Source organism: Bubalus bubalis, chromosome 14 (assembly GCF_019923935.1).
Source record: "Bubalus bubalis isolate 160015118507 breed Murrah chromosome 14, NDDB_SH_1, whole genome shotgun sequence".
NCBI classification, from domain to species: domain Eukaryota; kingdom Metazoa; phylum Chordata; class Mammalia; order Artiodactyla; family Bovidae; genus Bubalus; species Bubalus bubalis.
This window is the reverse complement of record NC_059170.1, coordinates 19,778,921-19,803,044: the sequence shown is the minus strand read 5'-3', so window position 1 is coordinate 19,803,044 and position 24,124 is coordinate 19,778,921. Positions and strand designations below refer to the sequence as shown.

Here is a 24,124-nt window from a genome sequence, read left to right as displayed (position 1 = left end):
GTGTGTACAACATCTTGCTTTCTTCTGTCTATTATATATCAGATGATCTATAATTAGCATGAATACTCACAAGTGTATGGTTAAACATTATTAAATAAAAATTCATATTCATAGTCTACTTGTTACTATAAATGAAAAAAAGTAAGTAAAACTTGATTCTTTTGGTTTTTTGATAGGCCATTTTAATGGTGAGAGTTGACTTAAGACATTCTTATATTTCAGCAACTGGCCATGCCACAGCACATAAAGATTACAGTGACAAGAAAAACATTGTTTGAGGATTCCTTTCAGCAGGTACTGTTTTATTCACTTAATGGTTTGCCCCCTGGCTTCTAACCCAAAACCTTTTGGTGCTGGCAGTTTAATCTGAACTCTGCAATTTTTTGAGATGAAGTCCTTGAATTTTTTAAGTCTAATTTCATCATCAGATTGCTTAGTATTTAAAATTTAGGAAAATGCAGATAGCTTTGTGTGTGTGTGTTTTGTGTATGTGTATGTTCTGTGCTTTTGAAATGTCATATTAATTTAATACTAGTTTCATATTTCCATTTCTAAACTCAGTATTTGATGTGAAATAGATATTTAAGTAAGAAAATAGGTAGATAAATGTCTACCAAAGTTCCATATGAACAAAGTTCATATGAACATTGTTGGCTCCAGATAGAGAAAGAGAGGGAGAATTTATATTTATACTTCTGTATTACTTGCATTTTTACAATAAGCATATTTATTCTTATAATTTTAAGAGTTTGTTTATGTAGTAAAAAGTGTAATTGGTCATTGATGACAGTATCTAAAAATAATGTTCTCAGGAGTAGTCTCAAATGTTTTAGTTGTCTTTAGAACATGAGTTAATTTACTGCTTGGTCTATTTTACAACTTTGTTTACCAACCAAATGCAGTTAAGTATTAAGTGATTGGGCTTCCCTGGTAGTTCAGCCCATAAAGAATCTACCTGCAATACAGGAGTCTCAGGAGACATGGGTTTGAATCCTGGGTTGGAAAGATCTCCTGGAGGAGAGCATGGCAACCCACTTGAGAATTCTTGCCTTGAGAATTCCTGCCTTGAGAATCCCATGGACAGAGAAGCTTGGCAGGCTACAGTCCATAGGGTTGCAAAGAGTTGGACATGACTGAAGCAACTGAGTACGCACTCAAACATTAAGTGATTGTTGTATGAAAAATATCTTAATATGAAAACTTCCAGTTCATTCTTGTTTTATGGACAGATGTGGATGTGATTCTTTATTATCAAACCTTTATGATAATTTTGGTAGCTACAGCTTCACGAAGTGCCAAACTGCATGCAAACAGAAAAAAGACTGAGATAGTTGACAATGGCTGTCTGCTTACTTTCAGAAACAATTATATTCTTTACTTATGGAACCTCAGTTATTAACATTGAAGGGAAATGCCGGTTGGCATCCTGCTAAGCAGGAGCAGATAGTTTTTTAGGAACAGAGCTTGACTAAGGCCACTTTAGGGAATTATGAGTCCTTCTCTTGGTCTGATGTAAGCAAAGCTCCAAGGCCATTCTCTGTCCCATTGTTGCCTGTTTCTTCTTTTCATGTTCATAACCAGTATGTAGTCACTGAGTGGTCAATCCCTGGTGAGCCAGTTTCTTGGAGCATGACTTGATGATAGCAGTGCTGAAAAGATGCAGACATGAGTAAATGTCCCTTTAGCATTTGACACGTGGAGACTTTTGCAGAATGACAGACCAGGTGGTGCTAAAACAGTTTTTAAAAATTCTTACCCTAGACTGTACACCCATCCAATAAATGTGAAATAACTTAAAAATGTGTTTGGAAGAGTGACGTATAACAAAATTAACATCAGATTTTCTTCATAATGTTTGGATAAAGTTGTTTAAGGTGGTGTTTTTTTTGACATAGCAAAACTGCTTATGGGGGAAATGGCAGGAGAAACATTTCTTTTTTTCCTTCATCTTGTGTGCTGGGTGTGCTAAGTCACTTCAGTCATGTCTGACTCTGTGCGACCCTGCCAGGCTTCGCTGCCCATGGGATTCTCCAGGCAAGAATACTCGAGTGGGTTTCCATGCCTTCCTCAAGGGGATGTTCCCTACCCAGGGGTTGAACCTGTGTCCCTTACATCTCCTGCATTGGTAATCGGGTTCTTTACCACTAGCACCATCTGCAAAGCCCTCCTTCATATTAGACATTTGTTAAAGGGTATTATTTAAAGGGGCACAGCAAACGAGATCAGGGACTATCCTATGGTTTGGGGAGCAGCCACAGGGACAAAGAATAACCAGAAGGAACAAGAAATGAACAAAAAAGATAATTTTAACTTATATCTCATTTCCATTGGTATATTTCTAGCCTATAGTATTTGTAGAACATTTGTCATAAGCATCAAATTATTTGTTTCATGTGGGATATGAATTCATGAAAGTATAGGAACTGAGAGATCCTTAGAATAAGCAGATCACTTCCTGGGCCTCTCTAGATATTTAAATTTGATTGTTCATTCTTAAAATTGTTCATTGTCCCTTCATAAAATAGAATCATTGTATGGACTTTCTTCTCTCCATGTCATTTTTTTTTCCTAAGAGTAATGTTTGTAATCTACATGCCCAATTTTGGGTAAGTATTTAAATATTTTTAAAAAGGAAGAACCTGACTGACCTCTTCACTGTCACTCAGTAACGGCACTGTCCTAAAAATATGAAGATGATCATATTAACTACTGTAGTAGAGTACAAACTTTGAGCAGGTTTTCCAGTTTTCCACTGAGAATGAGTTTCCAAGGTAACTGTTCTGTCACAGCCGCTGTTTTTCATTTCCAAGTTAGCCAATTAGCTATTATGTGTACCTTTGGGTATAAAACAAACTGAAACCTGGCCCAAACCAAATAAGGACCTAACCTCTGATCGTGGTCACAGTTACTCTGCTCTAAGCAATTGAGAGAAGGAATTTTGTCAGTGGTAGGATCATTTAAAAGAAAATTATATATAAAGTTTACAGAAATATAGATATGTGTAATTTATAAAATATTATGAAACTTTATTTTCTGTATATGTGGAATTGACCAAACTACAAACACCATTCTATGTCCTGAGGAATTTAAGTTACTTATACTGAAGGAGATTTCTAACCCGGAAGTAAGTGATTAAGGTGTTTCTACTTTTACCAATTCTTATACCTTTATTTTTTTGGTAGATAATGAGCTTCAGTCCTCAAGATCTGCGAAGACGTTTGTGGGTGATTTTTCCAGGAGAAGAAGGTTTAGATTATGGAGGTGTAGCAAGGTAGTGATAATATGAATACTCAGAACTTAGTTCCTTTCCTCCAAAGGTATCATTACACTTTGCTTGCAAGTATTTTCTCAATTTTCTATTTCAGGAAAATGAAATGTAGCAAATTTTTGTACCTTTATTAAATGTTGCAGTTATAAAACTTCAAAAACCATTAATTCAATACTTCTCTCTCTAAGGTACTGCTAGTTGATTTCACCCACATCACTCATTTATTCATCAGGATAATTCTGTGAGAGAATTTTCCAGGTAATAATGAGGTATAGAGAGTCACCAGAGACACATAAACAAGTTGTAGAGCCTGGATGTAAGTTTCACATCTTCGAACTAGAAGCCAGTGTTCAGTTGACTGCATCATATCTGTTCTGTAAAACATACAAGGCCCTAGAGTGTTCAGGTCACGTTCCCCAACACAGACTGTTGATAGAAATAATAGTCATCCAGTTCCCAGCTGAGTTTAGTGTATATATCTATATCTATATCTATATCTATATCTATATATATCTGTTTTGAGAGTATAGAAGGCTATATAAAATAGGACTTGAAATTTTAAATTCTCTTTCTTAATGTTGAAGCTTCTAATCAAACCCTGGAAGACAGACTCAAGCAGCAAGTTGCTTTGCTTATTCCATAATGATATATTATACAGGGTTAAAAATTTGCATATCAGTGGCCTTACAAAAAGCCAAGGATTTTGAAGTCAAGATTGCGTTTGAATCCTTTTTCTGTACTTAGTAGTATGACTTGGGGCAACTACCTTCATCTGTATAATAAGAGTGATCATAACTGCTTCTCTGGGATTGCTGTAAAGTATAGAAATATAGTTTATTAATATCCTACTTCAGACCCTGAGTCTTTGTGGAGTCACTAACTGGTCACTACATTTTAGTTGTTTTTACTTAGGTTTTGTTTCAAAGTTTGTATTTCAAAATGTATGAAGTAATCACAGGTAAATAAAAATATGAGTAGAAACATTTAATTTTGTTTAAAGATAATTCAGGAGGAGGGTAATCATTCATTCCTAGCTAGAAAATTAACTAGTAGTATTAAGTACAAGCAGGATTACCACCACAGGCCATAAATCAACAAAAAAAGACATCTCAGGCATGAACTGATAAATTGCCCCAGATTCACTCTGCCTGCTGTTCTGCCGGATCCTCACCCCTGTTACATAGTTAGTAACTATAATCTTACGTTAGTGTTGGTTGATACTTTCACAGCATTTGAATTAGAGCTTCTCAGTGTATTTTTCTAATGAATAAATAGCTTGAATTAAGTGTTTTATTGCCTCTGTGATATTGGAAGTTTTTTCATATTTAAGAGAGCAGTAGCACTTAATGAGCATCACTGAGGGGCTTGGACATGAATGGAATAATGTTAGACTTGTTTCAGCTACTCTAACCACATGGGTCAACAGTGAAGTTTAAACCTGCCTATGTTTAGTATTTCACTGATTCTAAGACTACAGTTTTCATATTTTAACATCTCTGAAACTGAGATGTGTATTACAGTTGGAAATTTTTTTTACTGGTTCATCAAATAATGTTGTCTTTAAAGTCAACGATGTCTTAGATTCTTTGAAATAAGCAATGTGTAAATATCTTTGTAAAATAGATGGTGGTTTGTACAGAAGCTGTAAAAATCAGTGTGAGACTAGAGAAATATCACCACGTGAGGAGTATAGATTCCTGAGAGCTTTATAGCACTTCTGTTTGATTTATTGGTATGGTTACTTACAAGATTTTTCACCCTAAATTTTCTTTTGGTTTCAGAGAATGGTTCTTTCTTTTGTCACATGAGGTGTTGAACCCAATGTATTGCCTGTTTGAATATGCAGGGAAGGATAACTACTGCTTGCAGATAAACCCCGCTTCTTACATCAATCCAGATCACCTGAAATATTTTCGTTTTATTGGCAGGTTTATTGCTATGGTAAGTGCAAGTGGAGAGCTGTGTTTACTTTGCTAATTCAGCAATACTAAAGCATTGTGCCTTTAACTTTCTCGTTTGAAATTTTCTCATCACTAAGACATGTCTTAATATTGGGTTCTTATATCTTCCCTTTTCCTAGAAATATTCCATAATAGATTGTATGATGGGGAGTTTGTTTTATTTGTCTTTTAACTGAAGAACTCATCTTAACATTCTGAAATACTGACTGTTATAAAATTATGGATTGTTTTCTTCTTGCATAGGCTCTGTTCCATGGGAAATTCATAGACACAGGTTTTTCTTTGCCATTCTATAAGCGTATCTTGAATAAACCAGTTGGACTGAAGGATTTAGAATCGATTGATCCAGAATTTTACAATTCTCTCATCTGGGTTAAGTAAGTTTGTTTCCTTTTAATTATCAAAATATAATCTATATGTTTTTCTTTTTAAAAAAATATTTCTTTGGCTTTGCTGGGTCTCAGTTGTGGCACACGGGATCTTTGGTCTTCTTTGGGGCATGTGGGATCTTTTAGTTGCAGCATGTGGGATCTAGTTCCCCGGACCAGGGATTGAACCTGGGCCCCCTGCATTAAGTCTTAGCCACTGGACCACCAGGGAAGTCTCTAGTCTGTATGCTTTCATTATAGTGTTGGCAATGTATTCAGATTGTAAGCATGTAATTGGTTTACTGAATTTACATGATTTACGTTATATCTGTCTCATTATTCAGTATGATTATTTTTATAGAAATATACCCAAAAATCTTAGGCAAGATATGACTATTAGAGCATCATGTTCCAGCTTTGTTATTCTGATGTTACAGTTTAACAATAATTGTTGAAGAACATATTGCTTCCCAAGTGGCTCAGTGGTAAAGAATCCACCTGCCTATGCAGGAAGACAAGGATTTGACCCCTGAGTTGGGAAGATCCCCTGGAGAATGAATTGGCACCCCACTCCAGTATTCTTGCCTGGAGAATCCCATGGATAGAGGAGACTGGCAGGCTGTAATCCATGATGTCGCAGAAGAGTTGGACAAGACTTAGTGACTAAAACATTAATTACTGAAGAACATAGTCCTTTAGTTTTAAAAAAAGAACCTTAAATGATTGAATTAGTGTAACACTGTTACTTTATTTGGGCAGAGAAAACAATATTGAGGAGTGTGGTTTGGAAATGTATTTCTCCGTTGATAAAGAAATCTTAGGTGAAATCAAGAGTCATGATTTGAAACCCAATGGTGGCAATATTCTTGTAACAGAAGAAAATAAAGAGGAATATATCAGGTAAGAGAGAATGCTCTTTTTGGCATAGTTTTTAGCCTTTCTGTTGGACTATATATGTACTAGTATACAGTATTTCAAAAAGTATTATTTGTCTTTATACTAATTATTATCAAACCTGATTGTATGTTATTAAGGACACAATTCACCACTTCCTATCTTGTAAGTACATTGAGAGAAACAAATACTATAGGAGACATTGCTTTATCTCGTTATAATCATGGAACTGGAATCTGATGATAGTTAATTTGAGACTTGATGTTTGGGAAGCATTCAGTTATGTAGAAATAGAGCAAAAGTTATTGGAAGCAATGTACAGGATGGAAAGCACAAGTCACAAATGGTGAATAGAGTTGCCATAGTGTGTGGTTCCGTCAGGAAGCTCAGGATTAGTAGCCCCTTTGCCATGTCCTGTACTTCAGAAGCCAAGGAAAATGAACCTTTAGACAATGTGGTGGCTAAAAGTTACAATAATCCTTATAACAGTTAGAACTATAGCCCAATGGTGGATATAGAAGCCAGGTGACAAGAAATTAAGGACTAAGTTCAATAGACAGTATAAATTTCTTTGTAACAAGTCTGACAGTAAAGCACGTGAAAGGTAGGATGGATTCTTGAGGCAGCAGGGTAGAGGGACTACCATGAAGGTTAATTCAAACTGTAAGCCTTACAAAGAATTAGTCTAGTGGATGTTGGTGAGTTTCATCTCCCCTTTATGGTATATTTCAGTGTAACCAGAAATATGAAGATTTATAAAGTAATAGAAAAGAATTTTGAACAGATAGACCTTTCAGTTTTTCTCCAGAAGTGAAAGTTTGAAGGGTAGAAGCAGTGTTGGCTTACCCTTTTAAATACCAGTTCTGTAACTACTATGCCGTCTAACATCATGGCATTGAAAACAATCTCAATTTTATATGCAGATGTTTTTGTGGGGAATATTGAAAGATCAGGTAAAATTTTTAAGTAAAATGATTTTCTTAGTGTATTCTCTTATGCTTTGCTTTCATACTTTTGGTCTCGAGTTATTAGTTCACTCACATATTCTCAGCACCAGTTCTGTCAGATATAGGTGAGATTTCATATAACTGCTGCTGCTTGAATTCCTGCTTCTGGATCTCTTGCCTGTTTTTCTACTTTTCAAATATTAATATATCCTCTCCAGCTTTCTTGTGATTAATATTTGCATGACATATCTTCCTCTATGCTTTATTTTCAATCCTTTGTCTTTCTGTTTAAAGTATGTTTCTTATAAGCAGAATATTCTTAGGTCTTATTATTTTTATCCAGTCTGATAATCTTTATTTTTAATTGCAATTAGTACATTTAAGTTGAATGTTGTTACTGACATGATTGGACTTAAGTTTGCCACCTTGCTATTTGTTTCTTCTTTTTCCCAATTTCTTTTGTTCCTCCTTTCCTGCCCTCCTTTGTATTAATAATTTCTAGTTTTCTTTTTGTATATCTTTGGTGTTTTTCTTCACTATACCTCTTTAATTTTTTAATGATTGTTCTAATGAAAATATACATCCTTAACTTACCACTTTTAATTAATTTTATACTGCTACATTCATATGTGTAACATTGTACTAATATACTAATATATTATAAGAAGCTCATAATAGTGTAATTTTATCTCACTTCAGCCATTTGTGCTATTTTTATCATTGTATTTCTGATGTTTATAACTCCATAATACTATTTTCTTGCTTTAAGAAATCAATATATTTTAAAAGAAATTAAGGAATAGTAGTCTTTTATATTTACTCACATTACCATTTCTAGTTTTCTTCATTTCTTTCTGCAGATACATTTTTTTTCACCTGGGATCATTTCCCTTCAGCTTTAAAAACTTCCTTCACCATTTCTGTTAATGTGTGCTTGCTGGCAGTGAATTGTCTCAGCTTTTATCCGAAAATACTTGTATGTGACCTTCAATATTTGAAGGATATTTTCACTAGATTTAGAATTCTAGGTTTGTAGTTTTGTGTTTTTTTTTTTTAGCACTTTCTTTCAATGCTGTTATTCCATTATTGGCTTCTGTTTTTGATGATGTGAGCCATTGTTTTTATTTTCTGGATGAAGTATATGCTTTCTTCTCTGGCTTTTAAAAGATTTTGTTTTTTAAGCATTATTACTCTGATGTATCTAATTGTGATTGCTTTTATATTTATCCTTTCTGGCATTTTGTAAGCTTCTTGTGATCGATGCCATTTTAGCAGTTACGGAAAATTTTTGTTCTTTCTATAGATGTTCCTTTTCCTTTGGTTCCTTCTTTCATACTTCAGAGACTTCAGTTACATGTATATTTAACCTTTGATATTATTCCAGATGGTGTTTGTATTTTTTTCATTTTCTCTGTGATTCAGTTTGGGCCATTTTGATTGATCTGTCTTTGAATATAGTGCTCTTAAACTCATCCAATTAAATTTTCATTTCAGATATTCTTAAATTTCCATTTGGTTCTTTCAAGAGTTTCTGTGTTGAGAATCTTCATCTCTTCATACAGTTTGTCCATCTTGTCCTCTAAATTATTTAATACATTTTACTAGTTTTTTTAAAGTATTTACTAACTTCAACATTTGGGCTATCAGTTTTCCCAGTTATTATTTATGGACTTTTTTCTCTTTTGAGTCACATTTTTCAGCTTCTTTGCACATGTAGTCATTTTTTCATTATGGATAATACATGGTAGAGACTCTGAATTCTTTTTTTTTTCTTTGAAGTATATTGAGTTTTGTTTTGACAAAAAGTTAAGGACAGATCACATTCATTTTGTGGATGCTTGCTGGAGCTCCTGTATTTCCATTTTGCTTTTAATCCTAAAACATATTCTTTATTCCTTAGAACATGGTTCCATAGTCCTTACAGTGGAAAGCCCAGGTATTTTCCATGTAACTTGTGAGAATTAAATTTAAATTCTGTCTCTACAGCACTAGGTGACTACCAAAATTTCTGCTTGGGTCTTTGACTCTCCAGTTGTTCACTGGACAGGGTTCCCTGGCATCTCATCATTTTGCACATGTGTATTTAGGAGTCGGTTAAGGATTTGAAGTATATTTGAAGTGCAGATTTCAGAACACCCTCTGTCTTTTTTCTTTCAGGGATTTTTCTGTAGCTGCTTTGGCAGCTTTAAGCTGTTAACCTTATATCTCCACAGCCCAGTGATACCGTTGCTTTTAATTTGAGTTTCATTTTCCTGTGCTCTTTGTAAACTGGTCAGTGCCCTCAGAGGAAAAGTGTAGTAAATGTAGCTCTGCTCCAGAGTGCCAGCCTCCTTCAAGAATCTTGTCCCCACCAGTTTCTGCCTGCCTTTGGTTTCTCTCTGATGCCTTCAGACATTTGATATCTATAATTTGCCCAGTGTTTGTAATTATAATCACCAGGGAGATTAGTCCAATACAACCAGCATTGCTATTTTCCAAAATTTCAGAGTTTAATAAACTTTAGAACTTGTGTTGTCTGAAATTGTCATCAAGTAATCAAATGCCTAAAATATGTTTGTTTGCTCATTAAAATCATTCTGTAACAAAGCAGAAAGTTTTTTATTTGGTGGGATTTTGACTGTTCATATTGATATGTGTCTTTGTAGATGAAAATTAGAAGAAAATTGAATCTGATACAGTCAGTATGTCCAAAAATTTGAGTCAGTCAGTAGAAGTTGAGCATTGAATATTTGATGTAAAGGAATTATTGTAACCTTTTTTGTGTGATGATAGAAATGTAGTTTGTTTTTTAAAAAGAGACTAATAGAAATATATACTGAAATACTAGTTTCAAATGAAATTACATGCTGTCTAGGGTATGGATAGAAGCATAATGAAATAAGATTGGTATTGTCTTGAAGCTGAGATATCTGTACATAGGGTTCATTTATTTTACTCATATGTATTTGACACTCTTCATAATAAAGTTTTTAAAAATTATTTTTATACTCAAAATTTAAAGGTAAAATCTAAACTTCCTCATAGTCTTTTTTTATAATTATTTACCAGAATGGTAGCTGAATGGAGATTGTCTCGTGGTGTTGAAGAACAGACGCAAGCTTTCTTTGAGGGCTTTAATGAAATTCTTCCCCAGCAGTATTTACAGTACTTCGACGCAAAGGAATTAGAGGTAATGAGTTCTCCTTTCCTCTGAGGCATGCTGGTAAATAATGCTTTCACGTATCTGTTTTCAACTCACTTCACTATCTTTCCAATGGCAGTAATATTTTTTTCTTCTGGCAGTATGTTTCTGAAGAATCCCCAGTAGTTAAAAGTCTCTAATTTATCCAAAAATATAAAATTTTGCCAAAGGTATTAGAACCTCTGCCCAGTGAGGAACTTATTCACCTGAATATGTGTATATATGATACCAAACATGGAAACTCAACTTTTATAAGTAATATAGCTAAAATTTTGATGAAATTCTTGACACACACATTTTTAGCTAAAGCCTCCTGATTAATTTTTGAAAATCGTTTAATATTAGTCTTATCTATGTCTAGTATTTTTATATAGGTTGTACATTTACCTAAAGAAACTATTTGTCTTTTTTATCCCTAAAGGTTCTTTTATGTGGGATGCAAGAGATTGATTTGAATGATTGGCAAAGACATGCCATCTACCGTCACTATACCAGGACAAGTAAACAAATCATGTGGTTTTGGCAGGTTTGTCTCAGTTTCTTTCTTTTGGAAGATAAACCATAACTTTGTAGAAAATGCTTACCACATATGGAAATGAGTCATAGAATAAAATATACCAGTATGTTCAGGGTCCTCATTCCATTCTATGCATTGTAATAAGTGAATACAACATTCTTTGACTATTGCCAAGTAAGCAACACACGCCTTGCACCTTTGCCTAGAGAATAAGATAACGCCAGATAATAACATTCCCCTGCATTTGATCTAAATGCTTTGAGGACTGTATAGAGTTGTCTGAAGTATGATTTTCATTATTCGTATCTCATTAAGAATTATTTAATGTTTAGAACTTAGAGGCCCTTGGTTTGGAATCATAATGGTGTCTCCTCAAAAATTTCTGCTACGAGTATCTGAAAAATTGCTCACTAATCATTAGAAAAGTGCAAATCAAAATGAAAGTGAGTTGTACACCCATTAAGGTGTTTAATAACACCCATTTAAGGTGTTATTAAAAAAAAGTGAAAGTTATTCATCCTTGGTAAGGATGTAGAGAAATTGGGATTCCTCCTACATTGCTGGTGACAATATAAAATGGTATACCACTATGGAAAACAGTTTGGTGGGTCCTCAAAATGTTAAACATAGAATTATCTTATGGTTCAACAATATATTCTTTCGGTCATACCCAAAAGAATTTAAAGCAGGAATTCAGATACTTACCATATAACTATGTTCATAATCAGCATTATCTATATTAGCCAAAAGGTGGAAGCAACTTAAAATGTCCATCAACAGATGATTGGATAAACAAAATGTGGTATGTACATACGATGCAATATTGTCCAACATTAGAAAGGAAATTCTAACACAGGCTATAGCATGGATGAACCTTAAGGATATAATGCTAAGTGAAATAAGCCAGCCACAAAAGGACAAATATTGTATGATTCCACTTACATGAAGTATCTAGAATAAGCAAATTTATAGAGACAGAAAGTAGAATAGAGTTTACCAAGGACAGGGGAGAAGGAAGGCAAAAGCAAGGAGGTAAGTTTAAAGAAATGAGTTTTTGTTTGGTAAACTAAAGTTCTGGAAATGGTGGCAATGGTTACACAACAGTGTGAATGTGTTTAATGTCATTGAATTGTATACTTAAAATGGTAAATTTTTATTTTATATATATTTAACCACAGTAAAAAAAATTTTTTTTTAATGCCTGCTTTTTATGTAAAGAAACTCATAAGAAGGGAAGGGACATTTGTATACTTCTGGATGATCCATGTTGATGTATGCCAGAAACCAATACAATATTGTAATTATCCTTCAATTAAAAATAAATTAGAAAAAAACTCGTAAGCTGAAATGACCAAGCTTCTATAAGTTAGTACAGTAAGATAGAAATTCTTTACAAAAAATTTGGCTGAGCCAAAATGCTTGTGCTGCAGGCTAGAAAGCATTCTCTAGAAACTTAATGCTTTGAGTCAGGGTTGTAGGAGTTAAAAGCCACATAATTCTGGCAACACATAGCTACACCAAAACATTAAGAACATTGAAAGAAGAACATTCCTGGGATATATCCAGGTCAGAATTTGTGAGCTTAATTTCATTTGTTCATAAAACCAAAAAGTCTGTTCTAACTCAAACTCTGTGTCCTTTGTAACCACATGTATGTCTGTTGGACAGGCAGATCTAGGGGTAAACGGAGGGGTGCCCTAGAAGAGCTGATCTTGAGGCTGCACAAGTAAGGTGCTCTCGAGCCCAGGGCACTCTTCTTTTCTCTTTACCTATAAGCTTGTGGTACTAGGATTGGTGTTGGTGGAGGGGGCTGATGAGTGGGGCTTTTGACAAGCAGGGAGAAGCCCTACCACCCACGGTGATAGGTGCATTTTCCGGTGCATCTGACCCTCGCAGTTCAACTAAGATATGAAATGATCTTTTTTCCTTTTTTGTTTAGTATTCTAAACGCATATGACCTATGTATCTCTTTAAATGTGCTTTTAACAGTTTGTTAAAGAAATCGATAATGAGAAGAGAATGCGACTTTTGCAGTTTGTTACTGGGACCTGCCGACTGCCAGTTGGAGGATTTGCTGACCTCATGGGTATGTCTACAGGATCACACTGCTGTTACCCTAATGTGTATACAGTATATCAGAAATAACAAAGTATAGCTATTTTCTTCATTAGATATAGTTAACCGGGATTTGTGTCAACTTTTAAATCACTTTGTAATCCTTATCTCAAAAATGTTTAATTCTTAGCCTAGACTCCACATTTTTCAGTCATTTGGCAAACATTTCAGTGTTTGCTGTGAGCCAGGCACTATTGTTTGTATTATATTTTAATGACTTATTTACCACTCTTCCCTGTTATACCTGGAGCTGCTTGAGATATAGATCCATATCTTCCATCTTTTTATTTCTAGTACCTGTCACATAGTAGTCACTGATTAAATTGTATGTTGTTTAGAAATGAATGACTATAAGAATATTTTGTGATTAAATAATAAGTAAATTCAGGTCTTTATTTAACACTAACAATATGCAAGTAGCATGGGAGGATAGAAGTTGGAATCCTTAAGTCTGCTGGAAAAAGAGAGTCAGAATTAAAGAATCAAGTAGGTGACTGACTCCCTGGCAGTCCAGTGGTGAAGATTCAGCGCTGCCCACACAAGGGACGTAGGTACGATCACTGTCAGGGGGACTAGGAGCCCACGTGCCCTGTGGCATGGCCAAAAGGTAAAGAAATAAGTAGATCAAGGAGATGATTTTGGATAGTATGTGGAACCAGTTCAAGACTTTAAAAACCAGACCAAAAGAATTTGGACATTACTTAGGGTTTTGGAAGCTCTGGGAGCTTTTTGAAGATAGAATTTGTTGAAGCTGCATTTTAGAAGACTTGATAGTAGAGCATGCAAATAGAAAAGCGTGGAAATAGGAAGAAACCATTAGAGCTATGATAAAAAACTGATCTTAAGAGAGAAAATAGGGATGGAAAAAGTAGAAATAAGAGGAGTTCCAAAGGTAGAAATAAGACTTGATTAGAAGATTAAATATAAAGGAAGAATGCTTACATTTTATGCAACATGGAGAAGTTGTGAAGTGTAAGGAATCTGCTAAGTGTAAGGTGACTGTCAGACAATCAAGTAGAAAATTTCAATGAGAGGACAGTTTTACAGGTGTTAAGTTTAGAGGTAAGAGAGAAAGTAGGCTCATAAGAGCAGTGAAGCTGTGAGAATGGATGGGCTTATGCAGAAATAGAATACAAAGAATAGAGAGCTGATGCTTAAAAACATCTGTATTTAGGGTTGAGATAGGACTACCCTAGAGGCAGAGGAGAGGCCAGGGAGTAAAAAAGAAAAATATTTTAGTCTCTCCGAAGCAATATAGAAGGAAAGTTTTTATCTAGTGCTGCAGAGAAAGAAGTCTCAAAAAGGATAATTTCTAAGTACATTTTTGGAGAGGGGCACCTTTGAGAATGCTCTCTAGTTTGAAAAAGAGAGACCGTGTTGGGGTTTGGAGAGGTTAAGGTATAGTGACTAAAAGGAAGAAAAAAATTGCTACAAGTGTCTCAATAAAAACTGGGAACTTGATTATTAAAAAAATAAGAACTAGGTCTGCTCTTAGAAATAATATTAGGATTGGGTGGAGTAGTCTGAAGCAATACAGAAGGATACTTTTGGAAGACAGTGAAATTGTGATTCATCAAATTTTAGAGGACAATTAGTTTAACCTCCCTTCCACCCAGTATAGGAAAAGAAAGTTGTAAGAGTAAAGTATATAATAATTAAATCTGGTGGATCTTGACCTTATCAGGTCTAATATCCCATTTTTGTAACATATTTATATCTTTAATATTATATAATGAAGTTAGTAGATATGAAATGTATCTACAACCTCCAAAAAATATATGAATATAACACTAACTAATATCTAGAAGTTTTTAAGTGATTTATGAAGAAATTATATTTATTTCAGTACATGTATATCTGGGAAGCTATTAGAAGACACAAAAAGTTGTTCCTGTTTAAATGAGCTGATCTAAGAGAAGGTCAGAAGCTCTTTGTATATAAGAATTACTGAAATATGAAAGAACAGATAGAAAAGGTAAAAAATAATAGACAAAAAAAATACGTGTAAGAAAAAGAGGGAAATAGCCTAAATGAAATAAGGATAATATACCTGCCAAAATATAGCTGATTAAAGTAGAGGAAAAATGAGGTAGAACTGAAAGTATAATGTCTAATCATGGAATTCCAGTATAAGCCAAGGCTCTGATATTTAAAAGGCCTCAGACCTTTTTAAAGTTGAAATAGGTTGAAAAATAGGAATAAACGTGCAGGAGTCTATATGAAGGTTGTTTGGTTTAGGGATAGTTGTCAGTAAGATTGAAAACAATAGACAGCCTAAAATTTCAGTTTATGTTTACAAATGATGTCTTACAAGTCCATAAAATTTTAGAAAGCATCCAGGGTAACTGATATTATTTGTCAAATAGCCTTTATCATTGAAATTCACTGTGAATCCTTCATTTCATATTTCTCTATTTTGATACTTGATTCAGTCTATTAAAAGTAATCCAGACTCTACTGTTATATACTAATTAGCACTATTAAACTTGTCATCTGTGTGGCTAGAAATGTTATAATATATTGAGAGAATGTGCAGTACATAAACTGATAATTTCAAGCTAAATTATTATTTTAGCTATCCTGTTTCATAATGACCATACTGGGCTTTTCACATAACTACTTAAGAAAGCATTTCAGTGTTAGTAGATGCAAAAGTACTACCAATTTATATTTGTATTGTGTTTAGTCAAGTGGAACATGAGAAAATTCTTTGGCTTGACTTATTTTACACATGGCAGAACATTAAGTGTGCCTGGCGCTGTCTTATTCAAAAGTCCAGTAGTACTTCCAATTGTGACCACCAATAAATGCTGCTGAGGGGCAGCAGTGATGTTTTGAGAAAACCAGTACTAAAAGATAACCATTAACAGCCGACTCAAGATAAATGAGAGGCAAGAATTGGGTAAAAAGTGTGTAAGAGCACACCCTACACAGGACCTTTGAATTCATTAGGTAGTTTACATTTTCTAAAGTTTTCACAGTTTTCTATTTAAATCAAATTTTATAAGACAGTGAGTTTTAGTTTCCCTGTTTAAAATTGAAATTAAACTTTTTATGCCTTCTAATGTGAGATATTAATTACAGCATTCTGGTGTTCTAGCTAAGGGGTGTAGATGAAACTGCATTTTCTCCTCCTTAGCATGCATTAACAATATGGTTCTCAAATTGAGTACTCATCAGAATCATCTGGAAGCTTGTTAAAATATTGTTGCTGAGCCTCACCCCTAGAATTTTTGATTCAGTTCAGTTGGGGCCTGTGTATTTGTGATTCGTTAAGTTCCCTGGTGATACTGATACAACTGAATTGGGGATAGCAATTTGAGAACCATTACACTATCAAGCTGTTGATGATTTCACTCTATTTTAGGGAGCAATGGGCCACAGAAGTTCTGCATTGAAAAAGTCGGGAAAGAAAATTGGTTGCCTAGAAGTCATACCTGGTAAGTAAAATCAGAAAGAGTGTTTATGTATAACTGAAACTCTTTACTATTCACCTGAAACTAACACAACAATGTTAATCAACTCTACTCCAAAATAAAAATTTTAAAAAGTGTAGAAAATAGCCTTTTCTCACTTATCTTGTATATACTAAAGCATGTTACAAATTAGAAATGAAATATTTTCCCCATGGTATTGAATTATTTTTAACAGCTTTAGTGACATATAATTTATGTAACAAAAAAATTACCCATTTTAATCTAGTAATATTTAGTAGATTTTCAAAGAAGTAACCATCACTACAATCCAGTTTTAGAGTATTTCTGTCACCCCAAAACAATCTCTGTTACCAATTTACAGTTAATCCCTTTTCTCATCACTGCATTTTTTTTTTTTTGAAATGTGATATTTAGAAAACACTTTAACATTTCTCTGTAGGCAGAGGAAGAAATCAAATCTAGGTAGCTATAGAGAGAGATACTCTTAGCATAGTGACAGAAATAATGTTTTCTTATTATAAATGTAGTTTAACCACATTTCCAAAAATGTACAAAACTAAAAACCCTAATCTTAAATACAAAATGTTGGAATTCAGTGTAATGCCAACAATATCTGCACTTTATTTTGTGAGACATTTCAGTAGTCATATATAGACCTTGCCGGACATTTGTGTATTTTTCCTAGCTGCCCTTTTTATGCTCTTGTGTGCTCTTCTGTATTTTCATTAATACGACTTTTTAAAACAGCTTGGCATGTTTGTTGAAGAATCAGTTGACCATAAATACATGGGTTTATTTTTGAATTCTCACTTCTTTTCCATTGATCTATAATATTTGTCCACAGTGACAGTAACATTTTGTTGATTATTATATCTTTTCAGTAAGTTTTGATATTAGATATGCATTCTCCAACTTTTTTTCAAGATTGTTTCTGCTCTTCTGGGTCCTTTGGATTTCCATATGAATTGTAGGATCAGCTTGTCCAATTCTGCAAACAGATCAGCTGGGATTATGGTACAAATTGATTAGTTAGTTTGGGGGAGTATTGCCATCCTAACAGTATTGTCTTCTGACTCATGAATATCAGGTGTCTTTCCCTTTATTTAGATGTCTGATGTATTTCAACAGTGTTTTGTAGTTTTTATCACGTAAGTCCTGCTTTTATTCTGAAAAATTTATTCCTAAGTATTTTATTCTTTAAGAAACTATTATAAATGGAATTGTTCTCTTAATTTCACTTAAGATTATTCATTGCTAGTATATCGAGATACAGTTGATTTTCTTACACTCATCTTGTACACATATATTTTGATTTGACCTTTTGTCCCTTTTTTTAAACTTGGAACACACTGTGCCATTACATTATTGTGAACAGCTTATCTCAGTCATGCATGAAAACTAGTCTCATTACTTTTTCAAATTCCATGTTTTTATTTGTTCATTTCTATAACTGTAAATTTATTTTCCCTTTGTGGAAACATTATTTCTTCTGTTACCAAATATCTGTTGAGTGAGTGCTCAGTCATGACTGACCACTTTGTGATCCCATGGGCTGACTGTAGCCTTCCAGCCTATTTTGTCCATGAAATTTTCCCAGGAAGAATAGTAGAGTGGGTTGCTATTTCCTCCTCCAGGGTATCTTCCCGACCCACCCAGGGATCGAACCTGTGTCTCCTGCATTGGCAGGCAGCTTCTTTGCAACTGAGCCACCTGGGAAGCCCGCCAAGTGTCTACCTGCACCTTATCCTAAAACTATAGCAGAAGGCCAAGGCTTTAGGGCAGATTCACTGCCTGTTACCTTGTGAAAGTGTCCTTAATATGCCCCCAAATTAGAAGATACCTTTTAAAATTCACAGTTAAGAATAAAAGAAAGTCAGTAGGACCAGCATATTAGATATGAGAGCAGAAAATATTTTTATTGTTAATGGGGTATATTTAAAACCTTTTGATAAGAGACCTATGACCCACAAAGCCTAAAGTATTAATATTTACCATCTAGCCCAAACAGCAAACGTTTGCTGACCACATTTGATTATAGAGTAAATGGGAAAGTTTAAGAGGACTGGCATTTTACTACACACCTATTGAGCATCTGGTACTATGCTATATATGCTTATTTCTTCTTTATTGAATCCTGAGAGGTAAATACTGTTAACTTTCATTTTACCAAAGAAAAAAACAGACTTGGAAAAGTAAAAAAATAAAACAGGTGCCCAAGAGCCCAGTGATGGAGCTAAGATTTCAACCTAATTTTGCCTGGCTTTGAAACCATTGTTAGTATATATCCTTTTCTCAAGGTAACAATTCTTACTTTTAGTTTTAACCGCCTGGACCTGCCACCCTACAAGAGCTATGAGCAACTGAAGGAAAAGCTGTTATTTGCTATTGAAGAAACAGAAGGCTTTGGACAAGAGTGAATTCTGAGAGCCTGCACCACCAAAGGACAAGAATTTATTTGCAACGTTTGTCCTTTTCCTTCTTTGCCTATTGCACACTTGTAAAATTGGACTGTGACTGTTTAGAGAGTTACCTTGAGTGTAATTAAATTAATGTTATCATTGAGATTTATCTCCCAGTGATTCTGGGTTTCTTCTCAGTGTTTTCAGAAATCAGATCTGCAAATGACTTAGTCATAAACCTTACTTACCATGAGATTAACACAGCAATGAAATCTGCCTTGTCTTATTCCACTAGATTGTTTCCTTAACAAAAAATTTGTGTATGTGTCTCAGAAGTCTCACTTAGGTTTTTTTTCTTTTAGAGATTCTGAAAATATGCAGGGAATTTCCATGGTAACTAAAATATGTAAGATCTACCCATTAAGCCTCATGGAAAGAGGTATTTGTTTAAAACAGCCCAGCTTCTGGGGTTGTGAGCAAACTTCCGGCTTGTGCTCTCCCTCTTCTTTCAGCCTGGCCTGACTGTTGTTTTTCCTTTCCAGAGCATGAAATCCATGCATCATTTGATGTTATCCCTAGAAAAGAGATGCTAGACTCTTGTATCTCTCCACAAAGTAGTTTTGTGGAGAAGTTGGTCCCGGTCTGCAAATGACTTCATTTAGAAATCTGATTGTTTTAATTGCCTCGCAAATACTAAACTTCACAAACAATACTGACACTATGCTGCCTTCACTGTAGAGAGAAAAGTTAGCCAATTTTTGAAATTAATTTGGGTGAATTTATCGAAGGCCATTGACAGTTTTTGTATGTTCCTGTATATCAATTCCATCTTTAAATTTTATCATAATCCAACAATTCCAGTTACATTTAACTCCTGCTAAGGAGTTCAAATTAGAGTGCTTTCTAATCCAAGTAGAGGGCAATGAAAATATCTATAAAATCATTTTCATTTTCATTAGGGAGGAAGAGCTGTGGTACTGGTTAAAAAAGCGAGTAAATGCATTTACAGCAATACATTTCTAGTAACCACAGAAATGTATTGTCTGTGTGAATTAAAACTTCACAGATTGACAATTTATCTGACAAATGTTATAATAGTTACTTCCATTCTGTCTTGTCCTGATTTGAATTTTCTGTTCACGTCTAACAATTTTAACAGGTTTTTCCCATGACTATTTAACATTAGATTGCTCTGTTAGTAACTGATTAATGCACTTTGACCTTCTCTGTGGTAATTTTTTTTTAACTTAGCCTGCTTAGACTTAGCAAGATGACTGCTGTCAGAGGACAGTGGGAAAAAGCCTAAGCCAGCTGAGTGCCTATCATAACTGAACTCATAACCTAATATCTCATGAAATAGGGACTTTGGCAGGTTTCAGTAGCATAGCATGAAAAAGTAGCATTGAGCCAAAAATAAGCAAATAGCAAACCCCTGTTCTATTTGGAAAGGAAATGGGGGGTTTTGTCCCTAAGTACTCTTCCTTTTACATCTTGAAACAACGACAAAAACATTTTTTAACTTGTATATCTGTATTCTAAAACACTGCCATCATAAAGCAGACATGTGAGTGAAAGGGTTGCCTCATCCAGAAGTCGTTAGTGTAAAGGGAGAGACTGGGCTCCCCCCAGTCCTATCTTTATTTTGATTTTATTCTACATAGTCTAGGAAATGTACTATGGTCTCTAAAAGCCCTAGTTTTCAAAGTGACTCTGCCTTTTTGTTGGTAGGGGGCAAAAAACACTATTGCTTTGTCTTACAGAGCGAATGTCTGCCAACTACCCATTTGTTATATGTCTGAACTTTGGTAATATATGGCTATGGAGATTAAACCTTCTATAAAGACTTCCTATTGAGGTGAATGCTCATATTGAAATGTAGTTACCTACAATATTTACTAGAGATTTATGAGATTAAATTAAGAGATAATGTAAGAAAGTAGACTTTTTTGTTCTACATGCTTGATGATTCATTTAGGGACCTAGAAATATTGTGCGAAAATGTATAAATATCATCCAAAAGGCTTTCTGCCCTATATTTTTAAAATACAGAATAGTTATATATGAAGTAGTCCCGGCCCTAGTTCTATAGGGCTTGGCTATTAATATTTTTATGGAAGAAATGTTTAGTTCTGGAAAAGGTAAATGCTTGTATATATTTTTGCAGCCTGGGATCTCCCTTACTCCATTTCTTCCTTTAATTTAAATGGCCACATGTATATGTCTTTCCCTGCTGTGTTAGGAAAATGGGGGCTGGATATCCCAAGAATCAGAGGTTATATAAAAATACTGCAGATAGACAGCAGACATAAATATCTACCAAATGCTATCTTAAATTTTGGTCCAAACTGATCATTTGGAAATACATTTATTGTAAGTGTTTAATTAGAGCGATTTCTTAAATCTGAACTAAATTGCTTTTAGAGTCCTTTTTCTTTGTAAGCATTGTAAATGCTAATAAATCCTGTTAATTTTTTTACTGCATGTTATGTTGAAATAAAAACAAAGTAAAATGAGCAATTGCCTTATTATTCTTCTGCTCTTTTGGGAGGTTGGGGAAGGCAGCGTTTCACATAGCCTGGGTGAGGAGGGAAGGACCTTACTTGCTTTATCAAATAGATTGATTTAAAACTGGTCCAGCAGCTCATAATAATGAATTCTTGCTCTGGCTTTTATGATCTTAAATCAGAGTGCAGGAGAATTTTAATTTCATAAGACTTACAATAACTCTATTTAAAAGTTCGGGTACTAATTTTTCATCAAGAGATTAACATACCAGTGTCATTTCATCAGAAATATTAGTGAAACATGACTCACCAGCCCATAGAGGTTCATCCTAAATCAACTATGTCAATTAGGCCCACTCTGCCAATTTTTTTATTTACCTGGTTAATAACTTGAAATGTTACTAGGGATGACTTACGGAATTAGACTTCTGTTTTTATATCCCTCCTTGTTTTGGATGTAACTCCATCATTTTAAATTCCTTTAAGTTAACTACTTCTATTTAATATTGTTGGCATCTCCAGCCCCCCCCGCATTTTTTTTTTTTTTAGTTGCTTTCAGAATTATTTGTATATATGCTATGCTTTTGTTAACCAAAAATGGAATAGCAGCACTGGATTGTATATTATTGTATTGGAGTTCCTTTGTGTTCTTAAATTGCAATTTCAAATACTCAGGTAACTCTACAAGTACCATAGGGAGTCAAGTGCTGTTACAAAGGTCCTGCAGTGGGCTCCTTCACTTGCGTTTCCTAAAAGATGTAAGACTGTTTACAATTAAACTTTCTGGTCCTTCCTTTGCACACTTTGCTATTAGTCTTGAATAAGGTTTTTCCCACCTGCAGGGAAGCCTTTTATGTGACCAGGATGTACAGATTTCTCCCCCTCTGCTTTTGTACATGGGCAAAGTTACTGCCTGTCTGTGCTTGGAGTAGATGGGAGAAAAACTAGAAAGACTCGGGTGAGACTGGATTTGGTGCCTGTGTTTAAGAAAACCAAGATGAAGATGTCTGCTTTTCTGGCACAACTAAGGGTGCCCTAAGGATCTCAGCCATGGGTGCTCCATAGAGAATCACCAGCTAGTTAACAAGACCTTTTCTTATTAGGAAACCAAGTGGTCATGGTGTTATTTAAAATTGACCCAGTGGAAAGACGCTAAGGGAAGTGGTTTTTTTTGTTTGTTTGTTTGTTTGTTTTTTTAATTTTAATATGGTGATCTAGCAGTGACTGGAAGACAGGTTCCTTGGAGATCCTTCAAAGTAGACCTTATCGTCTTTAATCTGTCCTAAGCAGCTAGGAATCTCTAGTTTCGCCGTTGCTAAGGAAAAGAGGGAAGATGTGTTTCCCCCAGCATGAGGAAATCCTCCCTGGGAAAATAAGTAGTTATTTTTACTGAACATTTGGCTTTCCAGCACCAAACTCTTCAAAGCATCAAACTGGGACTCAGCTGTGGCTGACTGGCTGCTAGTCTCTGGACTTCTAGGAAGAGGATCTCATGTTGTAGAACTCCAGAACAGAAACTGCTGTCACTCCCAGCTCATTTTATTGGTCAGTTTCCATGTGTCTGTAAAGCTGCTTTGTGGTCAGGACACTTAAGGGGAGGATCCATGGTAATCTTTCAGGTCTTAAGTGGAGACCTAGGAAGGACAGTATTGGTCCCCCATGAACAAGTTCCTATTGGGCAAAGATGCTGTGAGCATCAGAGTTTCCTGAAAGCAATGCACAAGGAAGGGACCTTGAAAATTTTTAGTTACTCCTGCAGATAAGTGAAAACAGCCATGCTGTTACTTTCCTCATTTCTAATTCAGACCTCTTCTGTTTGTCTTGTCTATCCTAGCAACCAGTATCACACCTCTATTCACTTACTCCAGGACAACTCTCAGCATTTATTACTATATCCCAAACACTCAGATATGTAACATGCACTGTCATTTAGTGTTCCTGGTCACTTTCACAGACGAATGATCATCTCTGTTTTACAGAAAATAGGTTCAAGATGATTGAGAAGCTACAAGTGTCCTTAGCTGTTATATGGCAAGAGTACAAGTTGGAATCCAGGACTGTCTGACTCCAAAGACTGTGCTTAAACATTTTGCTATACTTCTACTTAACAGCAACTCTGGGAGTCTTCCGTAACTAGTTCCATCTAATTGGTCTTCAGATCCTGTTAAGTCCATCTCCAAAACTTGAGAATCATTTCTTTCAGAGCTGCCCCCATTGCCACAGCCCACATCCTTCATCCCTACCCTCATTGACTGTAGCAACTTGTCATTTCATTCTCTCCAGTCCGTTTGTGCTGCCTCAGAAAGATCTGTGGAAGACTTAAGTCTCAAGTAGTTCTCCCCAGTGGTTCCTCCATTCCACAGAATATTAATTCCAAAACTCAAAGCCTTAACTCCTTCCAGTTCTTCCAACGCCTCCTCAATTCTTACTCTGGCTCCAGCCAGTCACATGAACTCTAGGCCATACTCTTTTTTTTTTTTTTTTTTTGGCTTTTATGATTATAATCTTGTTCAATTCATTCACCCTTCAGTCT

General features: G+C 34.9%; 1 protein-coding gene across 3 annotated transcripts in view; it reads left to right on the top strand.

Moving 5' to 3' along the window:
* The window catches only part of ITCH (itchy E3 ubiquitin protein ligase), a 99,010-nt gene extending 77,410 nt beyond the window's left edge, over positions 1–21,600 (top strand). For all 3 annotated transcript variants that reach the window (XM_006048070.4, XM_045162622.1, XM_045162623.1), the window contains 10 exons: positions 223–294; positions 3,183–3,271; positions 5,050–5,209; positions 5,473–5,606; positions 6,357–6,497; positions 10,487–10,607; positions 11,041–11,145; positions 13,126–13,222; positions 16,619–16,691; positions 19,006–21,600. In XM_006048070.4, coding sequence (XP_006048132.1) covers positions 223–294; positions 3,183–3,271; positions 5,050–5,209; positions 5,473–5,606; positions 6,357–6,497; positions 10,487–10,607; positions 11,041–11,145; positions 13,126–13,222; positions 16,619–16,691; positions 19,006–19,105 — 1,092 coding nt within the window. In that variant the 3' untranslated portion in view covers positions 19,106–21,600. The remainder of the gene's footprint in view (positions 1–222; positions 295–3,182; positions 3,272–5,049; positions 5,210–5,472; positions 5,607–6,356; positions 6,498–10,486; positions 10,608–11,040; positions 11,146–13,125; positions 13,223–16,618; positions 16,692–19,005) is intronic.
* Positions 21,601–24,124: the final 2,524 nt, after the last annotated feature.